The sequence below is a fragment of the Ipomoea nil genome, unplaced genomic scaffold (genome assembly GCF_001879475.1).
Source record: "Ipomoea nil cultivar Tokyo-kokei standard unplaced genomic scaffold, Asagao_1.1 scaffold0176, whole genome shotgun sequence".
NCBI classification, from domain to species: domain Eukaryota; kingdom Viridiplantae; phylum Streptophyta; class Magnoliopsida; order Solanales; family Convolvulaceae; genus Ipomoea; species Ipomoea nil.
In genome coordinates this window covers 2,059,143-2,079,775 of record NW_017616604.1, presented here as the reverse complement: position 1 = coordinate 2,079,775, position 20,633 = coordinate 2,059,143, and the positions used below count along the sequence as shown (strand labels likewise).

The 20,633-nt window shown below is 45.2% G+C and overlaps 1 protein-coding gene and 1 long non-coding RNA gene across 3 annotated transcripts in view; both read left to right on the top strand.

The window, feature by feature from the left end:
- Window positions 1-1,776: 1,776 nt before the first annotated feature.
- Window positions 1,777-4,657, top strand: LOC109178084 (putative disease resistance RPP13-like protein 3; the record flags this gene model as incomplete). Its single annotated transcript, XM_019327607.1, has 2 exons — window positions 1,777-2,870; window positions 2,907-4,657. Coding segments are annotated over exons 1-2 (2,541 nt in total), but the record flags the coding sequence as incomplete, so codon positions are not given.
- Window positions 4,658-4,663: 6 nt separating this feature from the next.
- Window positions 4,664-20,633, top strand: part of LOC109177100 — a 52,018-nt gene continuing 36,048 nt past the window's right edge. The window contains exons 1-2 of one of the 2 annotated variants that reach the window (XR_002053520.1): window positions 4,664-5,268; window positions 5,523-5,636. This is a non-coding gene — a long non-coding RNA (uncharacterized LOC109177100). Of the gene's footprint in view, window positions 5,269-5,522; window positions 5,637-7,762; window positions 8,098-8,938; window positions 8,942-20,633 lie in introns of those variants that run through there. The other variant, XR_002053522.1, reaches the window with a different exon arrangement.

Sequence of the window (20,633 nt, the reverse complement as noted above, 5' to 3'; positions counted from 1 at the left end):
TGAATCGGCGGTTCAAAATCAAAATCAAATCGAGGTCATATATACTTATATGTGAGAATCAGAATAAATGAAAAAAAAATACACTATTTGTAAATATTAAGAACCAATCTTCATCTACGACAACCTAGAGAAGAATAAACCTTCTTCATCTCTAGCATGGAGACGAAGAAGTCTCTTCGTCTCCTTGACAGAGATGAAAAGTTCTTCGTCTCCTGCCGAAAACGAAGAAGCTTTCTCCAACGGAGCTAAGCAAGTTTATTTTTTAATAATTCTTTTAAAATTATTAAAATAATATTTTTTAATTTGGTAACCACCACATCAACAACTAATAGGTAGGCATGTTACTTTTGATTCAATTGCATGATTTTGCATTGTTTAGGGATTCAATTGCTTTTTTTATAGTTCAATGACCCAATTACAATTTTGTGTATAATTCTGTGACCTATTTAACACGTATAACGTATTCCATTTGTTATAAATTCTTTTTTTAAGGGACCATTTGTTATAATTTAATCAACTTTGGATACAAACCTGGGCGGGGAACATCACATTAATAGCTTTATTATAATAAAATAAACTGTTTTCAAAAAAAAAATATATTAATAAAATAAACTAAGCCACTAACCATATTACAAGGCAATTAAAATTCGAAATGCCATTTGAGATGAAAAAAATCATGCATTCTTCCGATTGTTCTTTGATTCACTAATTTTTAGTTTTTTACGGTAATTGTAACTTAATTCTATTACTAAAATACCACTTCAATCTATACTATATAAAACAATAACCCACTATAACAAATAATTTATTAGAATAAGGGTCCATTGATTTAAAAAAAAAAATTAAATTTGAGTGTTTTTATGAAGTCTTTTTTAGGAGCACTTGCTTTTTTTTTTTTTTTTTTTTTTTTTTCTCCCTTCTTCAAATAATTTAAGGGGATAATTTAGCTTTTTTCACCAAAAAAAAAAAAAAAAAAAAACAAAACAAAACAAAACAACTAGCAGTGCAAGTGGATGAACAAGAAGTCAAGAAACATGCACCAATGGGCCATGTGAAAGGAAGACACGTTTCTTGTTCATCCACTTGCATTATTATTCACTTATTTAATTTAGTAGTGTTATTGGAAAAATAAATTTTATTTTTAATTAAATAATTTTAATAATTTTTAAAAAGTTATTATGTAAATTTATATATAAAGTATTTTGATCAAAATTGGCTTTTTCCTTTAATGATGCATGTGACATTATTGTGATTCATTGATGGTGTATAGTATTTATATAACATCGGTAGAGTCATTTAAAATTTTATGTGATACCATAATTAGGTAAATAATAGAGATGTACTTCTTTCCGTCTCATTTTATGTGGTACAAAATGCACATTATTATTTGTTGGGCATAATTGCTTTTGTAGGTTTTTTTTCTTTGTTATATACTCTTTCCGTTTTATTTGATGTGTCACTCAAATTCTATTAATAAAACTTGACTCAACTTATTTACTATTCAAGAATACGTACTATACTAGAAAATCTGAATTATTAAGAGTTATTAAGACAAATGTGTAGAGATGACCATTCATTACCTTTGGACTCAAGGGAAAACTCGATTATCTATCCCAATGGGGAAGGGAATAGGGAGAACTCTTAATGGGAATTATATTATCTTCTAATCACTATCAAGGTCTGAAAAAGTTGATGAAAAATGTGGAAACGTTTTCACATGCTAAAAGAGATGAAACCATAAAATTAAGCTGCTGCAAAATGGTGTGTTGTCTTTTGATTTCGGCAGAAGAATAATATAAGGGGCAGCCAAAGAATTTGTTTCATAGTTTTGGGTGATTAAGGGACAGCCAAACAATTGTTTAATCCGCTTCTTAATTTTGACTTGTTGGCTGCTTGTTTGATTAGTTGCTTCAACTCAGATGCAATAATTCCTAGCTCCCTCATTTCTTGTGTTTATCCTATACTCTGGTCTGCAAAAATTCCTAGCTCCCTCATTTCTTCTCATCTCCACAATTTCAACTTTCTATCCTCTCTGCAAAATCCATCTTAATTACCTCTTCGATCTGCAACATCACTGGCTATGGCGGCTTTTGGTGCTGTTACCATTTTAATGGACACACTCCATCAACACTTCCTCCAACCCACACCCATTTTCCCTCTTCGCAACAAAACAAAGGTCAGATTACTTTATAAAAATCTTTCTTCTTTGCAAGCCTCTCTTGAACAAGATTTCAAAGTGGGGGAGTGTGATGAAGCTATCAAAGCTTTGGAAGCACAAGTGAGAGATGTCTCGGTTGAACTAAGGTTCCAAATAGAACACCAATTGAGATTGTTTTACCTGGGGAAATCCATGAAGCTTAGGCTTCACTCTGCTCAAAAGCTTCTCCCCATATTGAATCAAGCAATTAAAGGCGGCTTAGAAACTATGGATTTCAATTCTGTGATGGAGATCCTAGGGAAGCACTTCACGCTGCCAGTATCAGGCATGCCGCCTCATATAAACAAAATGGTCAAATCTTTTTGCTGGCAGCATCAACTCTTTCTCTATGGAAAACAATCTTACCATTATGAAAAAGAGAGAGAGGTTGATAAGCAAGATAGTGATGATGATGAACAAGAGAGCAAGAATGAACAACAGATTGATGATGAACAAGAGAGCAAGAATGAACAACAGATTGATGATGAACAAGAGAGCAAGAATGAACAACAGATTGATGATGAACAAGAGAGCAAGAATGAACAACACATTGATGATGATGATGACGTGGAATGCCGGCTCCTGATCAACATCTTAATCCTCGCCGGGCGCGTGTCGTCTCAAATAGAGAAAAAGGTGAAATCTTGTTTCAGACGGGAAAGGAAAAGCGATGATGATGATGATGATGATGATGATGATGATGAGCAAGAGGCAGAGAGAAGGAGGAATATGTTGTATGAAGCAGAAAGTGTAATCAGACAAGAACTGAGAGCCTCTTATCTCAACAAATACATGAAACAACGGATACAGGCTACACAAAGGATTCGTCAACTCTTCATCCAAGGAATTAGCCTCACATCTTACATCAACAAAGAGATGTTCAAGGTTAAGAATAATGCATACCACCAATCCAACAACTCACAAATCAACAATTATCCTGTTCCTCCTACAAGGCCAGAACGCGGCAACATTACGGTTAGTGATTCAAAGTCTGCAATCAAAATGGTGGGCTGCGATGATGAGTTCAACACCATAATGGACAACCTGAGCCATCAATCCTCAAAACGAGAAATTGTTTCAATTGTGGGAATGGGTGGCATCGGTAAAACCACCTTAGCTAGAAAGATTTATGAAGATGCTTCATTCATTTCTTGGTTTGATTGTCGAGCTTGGGTTACTATCTCACAGGACTATAATCCAACACAAGTGTTCCAATGCCTGCTTCGTTGTCTTGACCCAGGGGCCAGTGACAACAATGGAGCTAGCAAGTACGAATTGGCTGAGAAAGTATACAAGCTTCTAAAACATCAAAGGTATTTGATTGTAGTAGATGATATTTGGAATACAGTTGTCTTGGATGATTTAATGAGATGTTTTCAGGATGACAATACTGGAAGTCGAATATTGTTGACCACTCGGCAAAAAAATGTAGCTGAGTATGCTGATTCAGGTAATAATTTTTGCCAAACCTTGCGTTTTTTGGATTCAAATGAAAGTTGGAATCTTTTTCAGAGCAAGCTGTGTAAGAGATCAATAACTCTATTGTCCCCTGAATTTGAAAAAATTGGTAGAGAGATAGTAGAGAAGTGCAAAGGATTACCTCTTGCAATTGTTGTGGTTGCTGGACTCCTCTCAAACTCCAACCAAACTATTCATGAATGTGAGCATATTGCAAAATGTGTCCCTGCTTTGAGTTTAGATCATTCTAATCAGCAGGGTGAGAACATCATTGATTTGAGTTACACCTTCTTGCCTCATCATCTTAAACTTTGTTTTTTGTCATTTGGGTGTTTTCCAGAAGACGATGAGATTTATAGAAGTAAGATCGTTAATTTTTGGATTTCAGAGGGATTTCTAAAGGTTTTGAGGTCTGAGAGCTTGAAAGATGTGGCAAGGAAAAATTTACAAGATCTTGTGGATAGAAATCTTGTTCTAATTTGTGGAGAGACAAATGATAGATCCTATAAGATGCATGATGTCTTGCGTGAATTGGCTTTGAGAGAAGCCCAAAAAGAAAATCTTTTATGTTTCGAGAAGGGTTATGGTACAAGTTTGAGGTGGAAGAGAAATGAATCAATAAACTCTTCCCATATATCTCAACCATGGAGCATCCAATCAAGAATTTGCAGTTACAACAGTATAACTCCTACTACCAACACTTCTTCACTGATTGATAGAATTTGTTTTGACAGGCCTTCAAGACGGGTGGGGGTGCTTGCACATTTTAAGTTTTTAAGGGCATTACAAGTAGTCAATGCGGAGATAAATGTCCATAATATTTTTTTGGAGATTGTGGGTCTAGTGCATCTGAGATACTTATCTATTCCTTGTGGGTTAAATATTCAGTATCTGCCTTTGTTCATGTTGCGGAATTTACAGGACCTACAAGTTTATGATTATTCACAGTGTGAACCCCTTGATATTTGGGGATTACCTCAATTAAGGAATCTCTATGTTGATAGAACCGTTACACTAGTTCCTCCAAGATCGGTTCATCATAATTTGGAGAGTATTGAAAGTTTGGATTATAGGAGTTGTACAAAGGAGTTGTTCTTGAGGATCCCAAATCTAAGGACATTGAGAGTTACTGGTAATCATAAAATTGAATGCAAAGCTCCCAATTGGTTTGAAAGTCTTGTCTATTCTATGGGGATGCTAAGCCTAGAGAATTTTTGGCCAAATCTTAAGAAGTTAAGATTCTCTGATTCAAATTTAAAATGGAAGGATATGAATGTTATTGGTAAGTTGTCTAAGCTTGAGGACCTCACATTGGATAATTCTGTTAAGGGTCGAAAATGGAAACCCAAAGATGGAGGATTTCGTCGATTAAAGTTCTTGATGATATATTGGAGTCCTCTACAATATTGGAAAGTCACCAGTAATCATTTTCCAGTCCTTGAAAATTTAGTCCTTGGTCACATAGCTTTGAAAGAAATTCCTAATGGTTTTGCAGAAATAACTACTCTCAAATCAATCGATTTAAATTTTTGTTGGGAGTCACTTGTATCATCTGCTGAGCGTATTCAAAAAGAGCAGCAGCGGTATGAAAATCACAGATTAGTTGTTGAAAGGTCAGATTTCTATATCTACCTTTGTTTTTCAAAAAAAAATAAAATTGAAATTAAGATTCTATTTTTGAATCCTTATTTTTCATCATTTTAATCCAAATTTATATCAATTTCAACCATTAATTTCTAAACCATATTCAAATGGTATGTTGCCCAAAGGTTTTACCAACACATCAAACTATGATTCTTAAGGTGTTCCCTTTATACTTTCATAATGACTAAGTTTTCACTTTCTTTTCTTTTTCATTTTTCTTCAGGCCCACTAGTTATTTAAAGGTGAGAGTAGGGTGGGCACTGGGCAGCCGGGTGGCTTCTTGGAGTGCATGCTTTGGAAGCTAGGGTTTGAGGAGGATTGTTTGATGTTGATTACGGTATGTATCTCAACAATGAAATATAATGTGTTAGTAAATGGTGTTATGGCAGTTTAATGGGGACCCATTGTCACTGTATTTGTTCATATTATGTTTGGAGAGTCTCTCACTTCTGTTTAAGGAAGCGAAGAGGGACATGTGAGGGTTGCACGTGGGACTCCTCTAGTGTTTGATAAGTGTCAATTTGTACTATTTTAATGATGCATAATGATATGTGCATTTTTGTACACATTTTACCCCATTCTTTAACCAATTTTGTGCTTAATTTGCACCATTTATTGCATTGCGTAAGGCTTATTAGTATTATTTCTCTCCTTTTAGGTGATATTATCTTCAATGGCAAGGGAAGTGAAGAAAATGGAGATTTTTAGATGATTTGCAGCACTAATTAAGGAGTCCTTTTTTAGATGATTGAGAGCATCATTGGATAATCAAGAAGAAGGGTCGCGTTCAAGAGCCAAGATAAGTGATGTCTCTATTTGATGACCATTACCAAAATCCTATATAAACATACCATGCACCTTTTGAGCCACGCCAAGCTGGCGAAATAGCCACTTCCGATCAGTTGCTAAAATCTCAGTAATAAAGCGTTGACTTCACAATATGTTTTCTGATCTGCAAAATTAGCTCTTATTCTACAACATCACTACCAAAGGCTTTTGCTGCTGCATCAAACTAAAGCTCTCATCTAATCTCCAATTTGGGTTCGATCGATCTCATGTAAGTTCAAACTCTGTTTTAGGAAATTATCATGTATTAGATCTAATGCTTGGAGGGTAAGGCTCTTGTTTTTTTTTCTTTGTTAAACAAGTGTTTAATTGTTAAGCTTAGGAAAATGATACTTGTGTTGTGTTATCATGGAGCTGCCTCATCTGCCATTCAAGATTTTAATAATCTTTTAAGGTTAGGAATTTGCAGTTCTGTTTTGTTTGATTCTGTTCCTTTCAACACCATCTTTATGCTTGATGTGGGTTACAAATGTTTTATAGTGTGAAGTATCGTAACACTACTCTAGGTTTGAGTAGTAGTATTTGTAGGAGTGATTGTAAAAAAATATTGTTTCAGGGATAAATGCTACTTCTCGGTGGTCTTTGTAGAGGGCAAGTAAATTTTAGTGTTTCAGGTTAAGTCGAATTCATGAGAGTGTGCCTTCTTAACAAGTATTTAGTTGAGCATAGGAAAAGGATACTTGTGGTGTGGTATCTTGGAGCTTACCTTATCTTCCATTCAAGATGTTTAGGAATCCTTAAGGTTGTGAATTTTGTTTGCTTTTGTTTTGTTCAACACCATCTTCTGAATTTCTGGAGTGATAGTATAATGATGTTTCAGGGCAAGCAAAATGTTATTGTTTCAGGTCAAATGCTATTCATGATTAAGTACATGATAAGTGTTGTATGAATAATTGCAAGAGATTAGAAAATGGTGATAGGTTTTTGTGGATGGATGCATTTGAGTATCATTCATAAACGTTTGAGACTTAGTTGAGGATTATTACTTCCCAGTGGTTCTTCAGATTCTGTTTGCTATTAGTAAGTTTTTATTTGTGTTGCTCCGAAACTGTCCTTTCACGACATGTTTGGTTCACTGGAAAATGTTTTCTTAGAAAAATGTTTTCCTTGAATTTGAGGAAAATTAAGTAGGACGTTTACTAACAGAAAACTGTTCCCTATTTTCTAATTTTTCAGTTTTAATTCTTTGTTTTTCTTTCACACTTATTTTTTCAAATTTATTTTTTTAGATTAACATTATAAAATCAACATCAACATAAGTTTAATTTCGAATGATTTTTAGATCTTATATTTAAAATATTTTTACATATGTTTGATTTAAATGGAATAAATTTAAATTTTCTATTTTTACTTTTAAGTATAAATGGAATATAACATAATAACTAAAAAAATATATCCGTATGGAGATAAATGTCCATAATATGTTTTTTGGAGATTGTGAGTCTAGTGTATCTGAGATACTTATCTATTCCTTGTGGTTTAAATATTCAGTATCTGCCTTTGTTCATGTCGCGGAATCTACAGGAGCTACATGTTTATTACTACGTATTATTCACCATGTGCACCCCTTGGTATTTGGGGATTACCTCAATTAAGAAATCTCTATGTTAATAGAATCGTTACACTAGTTCCTCCAAGATCGGTTCATCATAATTTGAAGAGCATTAGAAGTTTGGATTATAGGAGTTGTACAAAGGAGTTGTTCCTGAGGATCCCAAATCTAAGGACATTGGAAGTTGCTACTCATCATAAAATTAAATGCAAAGCTCCTAATTGGTTTGAAAGTCTTGTCTATTTATATAAAGTGGAAACACTAGTGATTGATGATGTCGTACTTTCAGAGTATATAACTCTTTATTCAATGGGGATGCTAAACCTAGAGAATTTTTTGCCAAATCTTAAGTATTTAAGATTCTCTGAAACAAATTTAAAATGGAAGGATATGGATGTTGGTAAGTCTAAGCTTGAGAACCTCACATTCGATAGATGTACAGTTAAGGATTGAAAGCGGAAACCCAAAGATGGAGGATTTTGTCAATTAAAGTTCTTGAAGATATATAAGAGTCCTCTACAATATTGGGAAGATACTAGTAATCATATTCCCGTCTTTGAAAATCTAGTCCTTGGTCACATAGCTTTGAAAGAAATTTTTAGTGGTTTTGCATAAATAACTACTCTCAAATCAATCAATTACCTGGTTGTTCACACACTTATATCATCTACTAAGCTTATTCAAAATGAGAAGCAAGAGTATGAAAATGAAACATTTGTTGTTGATACTTCATACTTATAGGTCAAATTTCCATATCTACCTTCGCTCTTCAAAAAAAAAATGAAATTAAGATTCTATTTTTAAATCCTTATTTTTCATCATTTTAATCCAAATTTATATCAATTTCAGACGTTAATTTCTAAATCATATTCAAATGGTAATTGGTAGGGAATACCCCGACCGGCATGCCACGTGTGTTTTTGTTGTTTTTGCAGGTCTACAGGCCGTATATCTACACTAGAACCCGGTCGGACCCAACCGGTAGGACGCCCGGCCGACATCTCTCTTGCCCGATCGACTGCCCTTAGGCGAGGAGGCTGGACAGAAGCACGTGGCAGTGCTACGCGCTGCCAAGCAAGGCTCCCGGGGTGAAGACACATGGTGGAGACGTGAGCGACTTGCCGGACGGCCGGACTTGTGTCTCCGGCTCAACGGCTATAAATACCCGCGGTGGCTACAGTGTGGGGGACTTTTGGAACACGATCGATAGGCTGTTTACAGAGCTGCCCGACTGCAGCCAGTTGGTCCTCGGAATAGCCATTTAGATTGTATTAGGTCCTTCACTCGGTTAATAAAAGATTTAATTGCTTTAACTTGACCGAACTTCTTATTATTACCGCATTACGTGGAATTAACACTATCATTTTGGCGCCGTCCATGGGGACCCGTGCACGAAAGCTATCATTGACGAGCACCGGTTCTACTTATCACCATGTATCCCTACATGTACAACCTCAATGACGACGAGCAAGCAGATGCCGCGAGCTCATCCGATCATTTACCGACCCAATATCAGGTTCAAACGGTGGATCTGAATCTCTCACAGCCCCAACCACCGGTACACAATCCGGCCGCCCAGCAGCCAATTCAGTATATTCAGCCGGGATATCCACCTCCCGGTCAGCAGTTTCCTTACCCCGGCCAGTATCCGTACCCGGTCCCTCATCCACCATACGGGTATTGGCCCGGTACGCAGGCGTACTATCCACCACCGACCGGCTACCCCCCTTACATGCCTGTGCACACGGCTCCAGCCTCCGCTCCTCCGATATACCCGACTGTCCCGGTCGAGCCGCAGCACCAGCCCACGTCCCAGGGCCTGCGCTCGGCTCGTTCGAGGTTGGGGTCGCAGGGTGCTGAGGCCATGAAGGTACCACGGTAGGCCCAGCGGCACAGTCGGAAGCACAAATCCCGGTCGAGAATCCCGAAGTTATAGCCAATCGGGAAGCGGCGTTCGAGCGTCTCCGTCCAGCCATGCGCCAGCGATTGGGACCACAAGACCAAAGCCGGCGCTCGGCAGATGCCCCGATGCGGGAAACGAGCCAGGAGGGATCGTCTGGCCACAGTGGGTCGAAGTCGCACCGCCGACGACGCGCCCGGGAGCCGACCCAGGCCCAGACGGCCGAGCTCATTGAGACCCGGGGGATGCTCAACGAGCTCCAGGCGAAATTTGCTCGGTTCCGAAACGAGCACGCAGTGAGGCCCTCGTCGATCAATCGGCCTCCCTGCTAAGAACACCATTCATGGCGGAAATAATGGCTCAGCCCTACCCGCTCGACCTGCAGGTCCCGGGCAACAAGGGATATGATGGGCAGTCAGACCCCGAGGTCCACGTCAACACCTACTACGGCAACCTGTTAATGATGGGCGTATCTGATGCCGTGATGTGCAGGGCTTTCTATTCCACGCTCACCGACCGGGCGGCGGAATGGTTCAGGTCCCTTCAGCCGGGCTCGATCGCCGATTTTGCTACCCTGGCGATGAAGTTTAACTAGAAGTTCGTCACTTCCAAGGTTGTGAGGAAGCCCTTCATGTACTTGGAGAAGGCCAAGCAGATGGAGGGGGAAAGCTTGTCCGAATTCTTGGTCAAGTGGAAGGCCGCGGTCGGGAAGGTTGAACCGATGGACGATTTTACCGCCATCCATATGCTCCACATTTCCCTCCGCGCCGACTATCTCTACCAAGATTTCATCCTCCACCCCCAAGTACATATGAAGAAGCCCTTCGATGGGTGACGGATTACGCCAATGCCGGTGAGGCGAATGCCGTCAAGAGGTCGCAGGAGGTCGGGACTTCATCCCGGAAGCCCGTCGGCCGAGCGGAGCATCGGTCGGGCGATGATCAATCCCGCCCTCGCTCCCGGCCTGGTGAGTTCACAGCTCTGAACCGATCAGCGGCGGAAGCCATGCAGTACGCTCAGTCCTGCAACCTCATCAAACTTCCCCATCCCGGACAGGACGGACCGGACAAGTCCAAACACTGTGCCTTCCATCGGTGTGCCGGGCATGATACGGAGGAGTGCACGCAGCTTCGCCAGCTATTGGAAGACCTGTTGGGTCTGGGAAAGCTGGACAAGTGCGTGGGGCAAAGAGAAGAGCCCAAGAGAGCCTCCGACCGGAGAGATCACAGGCGCTCCCATCGCCGTTCTTATCGCTCCGATCGTTCAGATCGGTGGGGAAAAGACGACAAGGACTACCGCAAAGATCCCGACCCTCCATCCAGCAGCCGACCGACCTCCAAACCGACCATCCATGTCATCTTTGGCAGTTTGGATGACGCATCCTAGCCCCGGGAAAGTAGCCCGGTGGTGGTCGTTAAGTCCCGTGAATCCGGGAAGCGGCAGAAGATGGAGCCTATAACTTTCTCGCTCGAGGATCAGCCGAGCAGTTGTGACCACGGGATGGAGGCCCTCGTGGTCACGATCGACATTAAGGGCACTGATGTCCGCAGAGTCATGGTGGACACCGGCAGCAGTGTTAAATGTCCTTTATTTGGACGTGTTTGAGAAGTTAGGGCTGGACAAGCGTGAGCTGATCTCGGTTGGCGTCCCTTTGTCCGGATTCACAGGAGCTACTATCCGCCCCGAGGGAAAAATTAAACTCCCGGTCGAGATTGGCACTTCGCCCAAGTTTGTGAAGACCGAGATGGAGTTTGTTGTGGTCAATTTGCATTGCGTCCACAACATTATCTTGGGCCGACCGGCCATCATGCAGGTCAGCGGAATCATCTCTATGCCCCACCTGTGCATGAAGTTCCCCACTCCGAACGGGGTCGGAGTCGTGAGTGGAGATGTACAGTCGGCGAGGAACTGTTACACCCGAGCGGTGAATAAGCGTGACACTGGCACGTCTTCCCGGGTGAACACGATCGTAAAGGAAGCTACCGCCGAACGGAAGGAGCAACCCGAGCCTTTCAAGGAGATTGAGAAAGTTCCCTTGTCCGAGGACCGACCGGACAGGAAGATTAAGATTGGCCAGGCTCTTACCCCCGAGCTACGAGCGGAAGTGTTGGCGATTCTACGGGAGTTCACTGATATCTTCGCGTGGGGGCCCGAAGATATGCCCGGGATCGACCGGACCGTCATCTGCCACAAGTTAGCAGTCGATCCTGCGGCCAAGCCGGTCGTTCAGAAGACCCGCCATTTATCTTCCGACCGAAGAGAGTTTGTCAGAGAGGAGGTCAAGAAAATGGCCGCGATCGAGCACATCCGACCAGTCATCTATCCTGAATGGGTGGCCAATATTGTTCTTGTTCCCAAGCCTCCAGCATGGAGGATGTGCATTGATTTCACTGACCTCAACAAGGCCTGCCCGCTCGACCCGTACCCGCTTCCTAGCATACACCAGATGGTCGATGAGACGGCAGGGGCCGAGCTGATGAGCTTCATGGATGCTTTCAAGGGTTATCATCAGATCATGATGCACCATGAAGACGAGAGCAAAACAGCCTTCGTTACCCCGGACGGGCTGTATTGCTACCGAGTGATGTCGTTCGGCCTCCGCAATGCCGGCGCTACTTACCAGAGGATGGTCAACATGTTGTTTGCGAATCTCCTAGGCCGAACGATGGAAGCATATATTGATGATATGCTGGTCAAGAGTCGGGATCGAGCCGACCACACTCGGGACCTCCGGGAATGCTTTCAGATTATGCGGAGGTATCAGTTGAGATTGAACCCGACCAAGTGCACATTCGCGGTTTAAACGGGGAAGTTCCTCGGCTATATGATGACAAAGCGAGGGATCGAGCCCAATCCGGCCAAGGTCAAGGCTATTCTGGACATGCAACCGCCCACCACTGTTCGGGAGGTGCAACAGTCGACCGGCCGGTTGGCAGCGTTGAGCCGGTTTCTCTCTAAGCTAGCCGAGGGCGCTCTACCATTCTTCAAGGTATTGCGCAAGGTTAACAGATTCATCTGGGACGAAGAGTGCCGAGCGGCTTTCGACGAGCTGAAGGAGTACCTCATGTCACCAATTGTGCTGTCGAAGCCAGAGCTCGGGGAAGAGCTAGACGTGTACCTCGCCGTATCCGATCGAGTAGTAAGCGCAGTTTTGTGTCGAACTGATCCGGAAAGGGTCCAGCGACCGGTGTACTATGTGAGACACGCGCTCCATGGTCCCGAGCTCCGGTACTCCCGGCTAGAAAAGGTCGTCTATGCCTTGTATATCACGCGAAGAAACTGGCTCCCTACTTCCAAGGTCGAGCTATTCGCGTGCTGACCGATCAGCCGATCGGGCCAATCCTCCGCACCGCATCTTTATCTGGCTACCTAGTCAAGTGGGCGTTGATGCTGACCCAATATGCGATCGAGTACCGATCGAGACCAGCAATAAAGGGACAAGCTTTAGCGGATTTCTTGGTCGAGTGCACCGCTCGAGACACCCGACTTCCGGAGGTCGAGGACCCCGAGGCGGAGTGGTGGTCGCTGGCTACCGATGGGTCTAGCAGCAAAAAAGGTGCAGGAGGAGGGGTCGTGGTAACGAGCCCGGAGGGTTTCAAAGTGTACTTCGCGCTGATGTATCAGTTCCATCTGACCAACAATGAAGCCGAGTACTAGGCCTTCGTTAATGGTCTGCAATGTGCTCGGGATTTGGGGGCTGATTACATCCGGGCTCAAACCGACTCCGCACTTGTGGTCGAGCAAGTCCTGGGGGATTACGAAGTGAATGGTGAGCGACTGCAGGCTTACCGACACCTTGCCATGGAGAAGCTCGCCCTGTTCCGGGGGTATACAGTTCGACATGTTCCCCGACTGGACAATGCAGATGCTGATATCTTGTCCAAGTTGGCCCAAGACGCCCCGGAACACATGTCTAAAATCGCTCGGATCTTGGTGATCCCGAAGTACAGTATCCACCGAGCGCCGGTCATTGATTGCTGTAATTTGGGGCAAACAAATGATACCCGGAGTATTCGGGTTGTCGAACCACAGAGAGGTGGTGTACTAATCACTAGCTACTAGGTTACTCATATGAAACTAGTCCGAACAAAACTTGAAGGTTGATTGATTATATAAAATAACAAGCAGAATAAAATAAGTAGCAAGGTTTTGTAGACAATAGAGCAAAATAGGATTCTTGGGATCACAATGTTTAATCGCCTAGTGCCAATTAACGTTTGTAATATTTGGTTTGGAATTAAGATTTGTATGGGAATGCAAAGTGGAATCGAATTACTCCCGTAATCTCTATTCCTAGTGAATTTCCACTCCCATGGCTTAAGCACCCAATAAGATCAAAGATCAGCATTCAATTATTCCTAATTACTACCATCTCCCGATGAGCAATAATCTAGAATAAACTTCCCCTAATAAGTTCCCCTTTCCCAAGGACCAACCATTAGGTGCAATCGTGTGTGCCCTAATTTATGCCCCAACTCCCATTGGTGACACAAACATGACTGTGAAGCTAGTAATTTAGGCCTTTAACTACCAACAACAACAGATTAAAACAAGATTGCAACACAAATCATAAAACCAAACATAAATATATTAAGAAATTAACGAACTAGGCACATAGGTTCATAAACAAATTCACCCAAAAATCCCTAAGGAATTTAGCCGAGCATGGCTAAATTATACATAGAAAATATGAATAAAGGATTACAAATCATCAGAAGAGTACAAGAATTAACCAAGCGATTCTCCCAAATCTCCCTGGCTTCCTCCTTGCTTCCAAAGACGACTTGAGCCTCTTGATTTCTCTCTCTCTTGTCTACAAAGAACTCTAAAAATCTTTCGGTCCCGTTATTAGGGTTGAGGAAGGAGGGATTTTATAGTGGGTACAAAGTTGAATTGAAATAGGAATCTTGTACAAAATTGGACTCAAATTATAATTCCTATAATTAATTAAAAGAAATTGCCGCCTTTAATTGTTAGGAAACAAATCTCTTTAATTTTGCTTGGAATTCAGTGCCAGTCAATATGAAATTTAGTGTTGTCCCTTATGATTTGGAGAATAATGACTTAATCACCACTCAAACTTCTTTTGTAATTGTAGCGTTTCAATTTGCTTGCGCGACTTTCTCGACGCGTCGAGCCTCTTTGGCTCAATTTTCTGATGCTACTGGAAATTTTCGACGCGTCGAGCCAAAGGCTCGACGCGTCGAATCCTCTGGGCCCCGAACTTGTCCAAAATCGCTCCAAACTCATCCTTGAACTCCCCTTGCTCATATCTTTGACCTAAAATGATTCAAAAACACTAACAAACACCGTAAAATATTCAAAACAAGTGCGAACCATACTTAAATGATAATAGCAAGGAAAACATGTATTAAATAAACAAAATTAGAGAGCTTAATTACTGTGATGATTCAAAATAACCATAAAAACAAGCATAGATGTGATAACATCAGTCATGCCCGTGCCGCTGGCGGAAGATCACTAGATCACAGATCTGATGGAATACATCCAGCACGGTCGGTTGCCTGATGACCCCGCTCGTGCTCGGAAAGCCAAGCTCAGAGCCCCGAGATTCCAGGTGCAAGATGGTCGTCTTTATATACGGTCGTATGGAGGGCCGCTCATGAGATGTTTGACCGCATTTGAAGCCGATCTGGTCATGAAGGAGATGCACTCGGGCATCTGCTCGTCCCACCAAGGAGGCCGATCGCTAGCTCGGCGCATCATGCTGATCGGATATTATTGGCCATCTCTCCAGCTGGATTGTGAGAAGTTGGCGAGAGAGTGTGAGACCTGCCAGTTGTACGCACGGATGCCCGGTCGACCGGCGACATTTTATCAACCGGTCACGATCGTGATACCGTTCGCTAGGTGGGGGGTGGATATTTTGGGACCCTTTCCTCAGCTGTCCGGACGAAGGCGGTTTGTTATTGTCGCCATTGATTATTTCTCGAAGTGGATCGAGGCCGAGCCATTAACCACGATCACTTCCCAACAATGTGCCCGGTTCCTATGGTGAAATGTCATTTCCCGGTTTGGTGTGCCTGTTCACCTCGTTAGCGACAACGACCGCCAGTTTGTGAGCCAATACTTCCAGAACTTTCTTGCGACGATCGGGACAACTCATATCCGATCGTCGGTGGCCTTTCCCCAGGGAAATGGACAGGTCAAGAACGCCAACCGGACGATCTTGGAGGGACTAAGGAAGAAGTTGCACTCCGCCGGTCGTAGCTGTGCCGATGAGCTCCTATATGTGCTCTGGACTTATCGGACGACCCCGAGAGAGGCAACTTTGGAGACGCCATTTTCCTTACTTTACGGGGCTAAAGCTCAACTCCCGATCAAGGCATGGATCCCGATCGATAGAGAGCGTTCTTACAATGCTGAGGAAAATGAACACTCTATGGCCGTGGATCTTGATGGGGTTGAGGAGAAAAGGGAGTTAGCCGCTCGGCGGAAGGCCGAGTACCAGAATCTGGTGAAGAGCACGAAGGATGTCTACGTCAACCCACGCTATTTTCAGGTCGGGGACTACGTGCTGCGACGACGAGAGGCGAGCCAGCCGTTAGAGGGGGGGCAAGCTAGCTCAGAATTGGAAGGTCCCTATATCATTGCAGTCGTCGTACGCCCGGGAACTTACCGGTTGGAGACAACGACCGGGAGGCAGATCGAGGGTACCTGGAACTCAGAGAACCTCGTCTTGTTTAGGCATTAGCCTATGTTTTGTAATAATAGATGTAGTGGGGGCTTCGCCTGCGAGTGGACCCGTCCATCGTTTGTTATTTGTAAATTCTTGTGAATTTTAACCGTCTGCGAATTGGAAATCCTAATGTATATACGATCGGTGATTGCTTGACCGTTTACACACGGCGGCCCGGTCGGTTTTTTATATGCCTTTTGGTAGATAGATTAACCTAAATCTACAGCGCCAACTGTGCTCGCTCGTGGCTTGCCCGATCGAGGTTCAGGGTCAACAACCAGGAGGGGCGTTTCACCCCATATTACACCTCTCCCTCGGTCCCGACCGATAGGGGTGCCCCATCAAGTGGCTCTAATAGCCTTAACAACTAACTGGTTCTAATAGCCATCTACATGTGGCCGGGCGGTTACTAACGACCGGCTATCGCGCTCATCTTCGGCGGACATTGAGGTCACGCCACTGATCGGAGTACGCAGAGCTCACACGAAATACCCGATCTGTCCAACTTCTTCCACTATCGCACTCACTCGTGCCTTGTGCGCACAACAGTGTGGGGGCTAGGGGAAAGGAGTGAGGCCAACAGCTCGGGCAAAATCTCGAGTGAAAAGCCTTGGCAACTAATTATCTACGTCTCTATGTTGGAATATGCACGGCTGGGCTATAAGGTCAGGGGGTCGGGCAGTGGACGATCGACGTATAGATAAAGAAATTAAGGCGCAGAAATTGAACGAACACAAAGACTTGATAAAAAGTTAAATTTATTAAAGTAAAAAAATGTGCTCGGTACAATTCGGGACCGAGCTCCCGACTAAGTTTACACCTTAAATAAAATAAACGGTCGGTAACTACTCGACCGGACCTACTTCTTCGCCGGGGCGCTTGGCTCGGCCGTGTCCTTGAACGGGGCTATCCCAGGGTCGGGGATCTCCTTGGGCAGGGCAGCCAAAATTAACTGGAGGTCGTCACCCTCGAGCGCCGCCTCCATGTTTCGCTGCACTAGCTCCCGCATCCTTCGCTGCCCGGATTTGAACGCCCAGCGCCCAAATTCCCACAGCAGCTCTTCCCCGACCTTGGTCCTCCGTATCTCCCGGAAGAGGTCGGTCCCTGACTGGGTGTCCTTGCAAAGATGTTGCATCAATTCATGGACGTCGCCCAGTCGGGTCTTGAGCGTTGAGTTTTCCCCGAGGATCTTCTTCGCCGCTGCCTCGGCTACTTCTTGGGCCCCTTTGGCCGACCGGGCGGCCTTCAGTGCCGAGTCCAAGTCCTCCTTCGCCTTTTTCAGCTCGGCTTGGAGGTCGGCGTTTTCCGCCGTTCGCTGATCGGCCAGCTTCTTTAGGGCCTCGGCCTCATTGGCCAAGGACGCCCGTTGCTGAAGAGCCAGCGCCGTCCGGGACATCTGCAAGATAGACCGGGTTAATCCCGAGCGACAAGACATATAAAAATGAAACTAAAAAGAGTGAGGTCTTACCACGATCAGCTCGTGGCCGATCTTTTCGGCCATCTGGGCGGGGGTCAGTTTCGACACGTCCTCCTAGATCGGCTTCAGATTGCCGATCCGTTGGAGGACCGAGGTGTCACCCGTGAAGGTCCCGACCGTGGGGCTCGGGCTGCCCTGCCTCCTCCGGCGCTTCAAAGCGCCGGCCTCCTCAACTCCCCGTTCGGGGGCTTTCTCCTTGCCCTTCCGGGCGGCCACCTGCGACACCGGGGCTTCCGTGGTGTCGACCAAGAATCCCTCCTCGGTCGTGACGGTCGTGGAGGTCCCGAGTGGCCTCGCGACCGGGATCTGGGTCTGGACAGACGACCCCCCGGTGCTGGACTTCTTCTTGCCCAGCTGGATCTTGACAATCGGGACCTCGGGGGCTTCGTCCTCTTCAAAACCGACTGGCGCCATTTCTGCAAAAACAAACAAGCAATTAATAATTGGAGAAAACAATCGGGGAAGTAAGGGGTCGGGGTTGGTCAGTGTTTAGACTATCGTCGGATGGCCCGACCCGAGCGGACGCCCTTTGGGCGATGGTTACGCCCATCGGCTCGGGCTTGTACTTCTCCTCGTCATCGTACTTCGGTGCTGGCAGTCGGGCCGCTTCGTACTCTTCCCTCGAGCGGAAGATCTTATATTCGTGGACTTCGCTCGAGATCTTGGAGACGGCGTCCCAGAACATCTGTGTCTCGGGTGGAGTAACTTGTGCCCGGTAGTGGGTACTCCACGTCCGCTCGACCGGGAGGATCCACGGGTCGTACTTGACCGAGAAGATCCGGTTCTTCCACCCTCTGTTGTTCCCGGGCAGATTGTCGATCGAGCACATGCCTGCCCGGGACTGTATCATCAGGTACCCCGCTCCGTATCTGGCCGGGAGGGTCTTCACCTGGTAGATGAAGTTGATCAGCTCCATAGTGCATGCGACCCCGTGCCGAGCGCAGATTTGGGGGAAGCATGCCAAGATGCGATGAGCGTTCGGACAGATCTGAGCGGGCACCACTTGGTAGTACCCGAGGAAGGCCGTCAAGAGAGCCGAGAAGGGGAAGGTGATTGGGGCTTGGAGCGAGTCGTAGTGCATCCCGATCCACTTCCCCTCATGTCGCTCGATGATGTTTCCTAGGGCGCGGCTCGTATCGAACTGCACCCGGTCGCTCAGCCTTGCGGCGATTCTTGTTATTTCCCCCTTCGTGAGCAGGCACTCCTGCTACTCGACGCTCTCCCGGTTGAGGAAGACGAAGCCCTCCTTAGCTGGCTCAGTCGGGTCTTCCTCGTTGTCGCCCGATCCGGCTTCCTGATCGACGGCCGGTACGTCGGCCTGGGGATATTCCCCGATGGTCCAGGTGGGCGTATCACGGACGCTTTGTGTTGATGCCTGTGCGGTGCGGGCCTTCGTTCCTTGGGCAGCACCTTCCGGGGAGTAACGACCACTGGTGCCGACCTCCTCGTCGTCGCTACCCGACTCGTCTGAGTTGCTCGACCCACTAGATCTGGACGACCTTGATGAGCTTGACGACCTTTGTCGCTCGGGCACCTTCGGGGGCCGTCGGATGACCTCCGGTGACAAGGTGACAACGTCGACCTCGTCGCTGCTTATCTGCTCGACCGCGTCGTCGTAGTCCGCGCCCGAGATGTTCTGATTGTTGGAGTTAGACATCTTCTGTGACCTAAATGTGTGGTCGGGAGTTAGAGTTAGGTCAGGGTTAAACCGATTAAGGGGACAGGTCACTCGTGGTTAGCTAAGGCCAGTGGACGGCCGGTATGCGGTAAAGTAAATAAAATAAAGATGAAAGAGTGAAGGAACGAAGAGCTTACCGAGTGGTAGTACTTGGAGAAGAGCTGGTAGATGATTTCTTGCTCGACTGCTGTTCTGAACAATTTGCTCGGGATGCTCTGAGTATGCCGACCGCTTGAGTAGGTTGGGAAAAGTTCAAATGGAGCGCATGGAGGCCTATTTATAGGGGAGCATTTGGGCGGGAAACGGCCCACTTGCGCGACGTGACCGTTCCAGACTCCGAGGCGACCGTTGCACTCCCTGGCGCTGGCAGAAGCTGACACGTGGCAAGGGAATGACACCTGTCCGGTCGGGTTGGCGGCGGCTGACGAGGCTTATCCATCCCGTCCCGTTCTTTTTCTCGGACGGTAAAAAAAAGACCCGGGCTGGGGGGGGGGGGGGGGGGGGGGCTCTTGGTAGGGAATACACCGATCGGCATGCCACGTGTGTTTTTGTTGTTTTTGCAGGTCTACAGGCCGTATATCTACACTAGAACCCGGTCGGACCCGACTGGTAGGACGCCCGGCCGACATCTCTCTTACCCGATCGACAACCCTTAGGCGAGGAGGCTGGATAGAAGCACGTGGCAGCACTACACGCTGCCAAGCAAGGCTCCCGGGGCGAAGACACGTGGTGGCGACGTGGGCGACATGCCGGACGGCCGGACTTGTGTCTCCGGCCCAGCGGCTATAAATACCCGCGGTGGCTACATTGTGGGGGACTTTTGGAACACGATCGATAGGCTGTTTACAGAGCTACCCGACTGCAGTCAGTTGGTCCTCGGAATAGCCATTTAGATTGTATTAGGTCCTTCACTCGGTTAATAAAAGATTTAATTGCTTTAACTTGACCGGACTTCTTATTATTACCGCATTACGTGGAATTAACACTATCAGTATTGTTATAGAATATTCTGTGAGATTAAGTATCCTACACATTAGGAAACTAAAGATTGAGGTTTCTAGTTTATGGAAACTGATTACCATATCAGTTTCTCCCTAGCTTATATTTAAAGTGTGGAGGACTAACCTTAAGGGGGTGAGACAAAGAGAGTTCTTCAAGGTATATTCTCTCAGTTTAACATG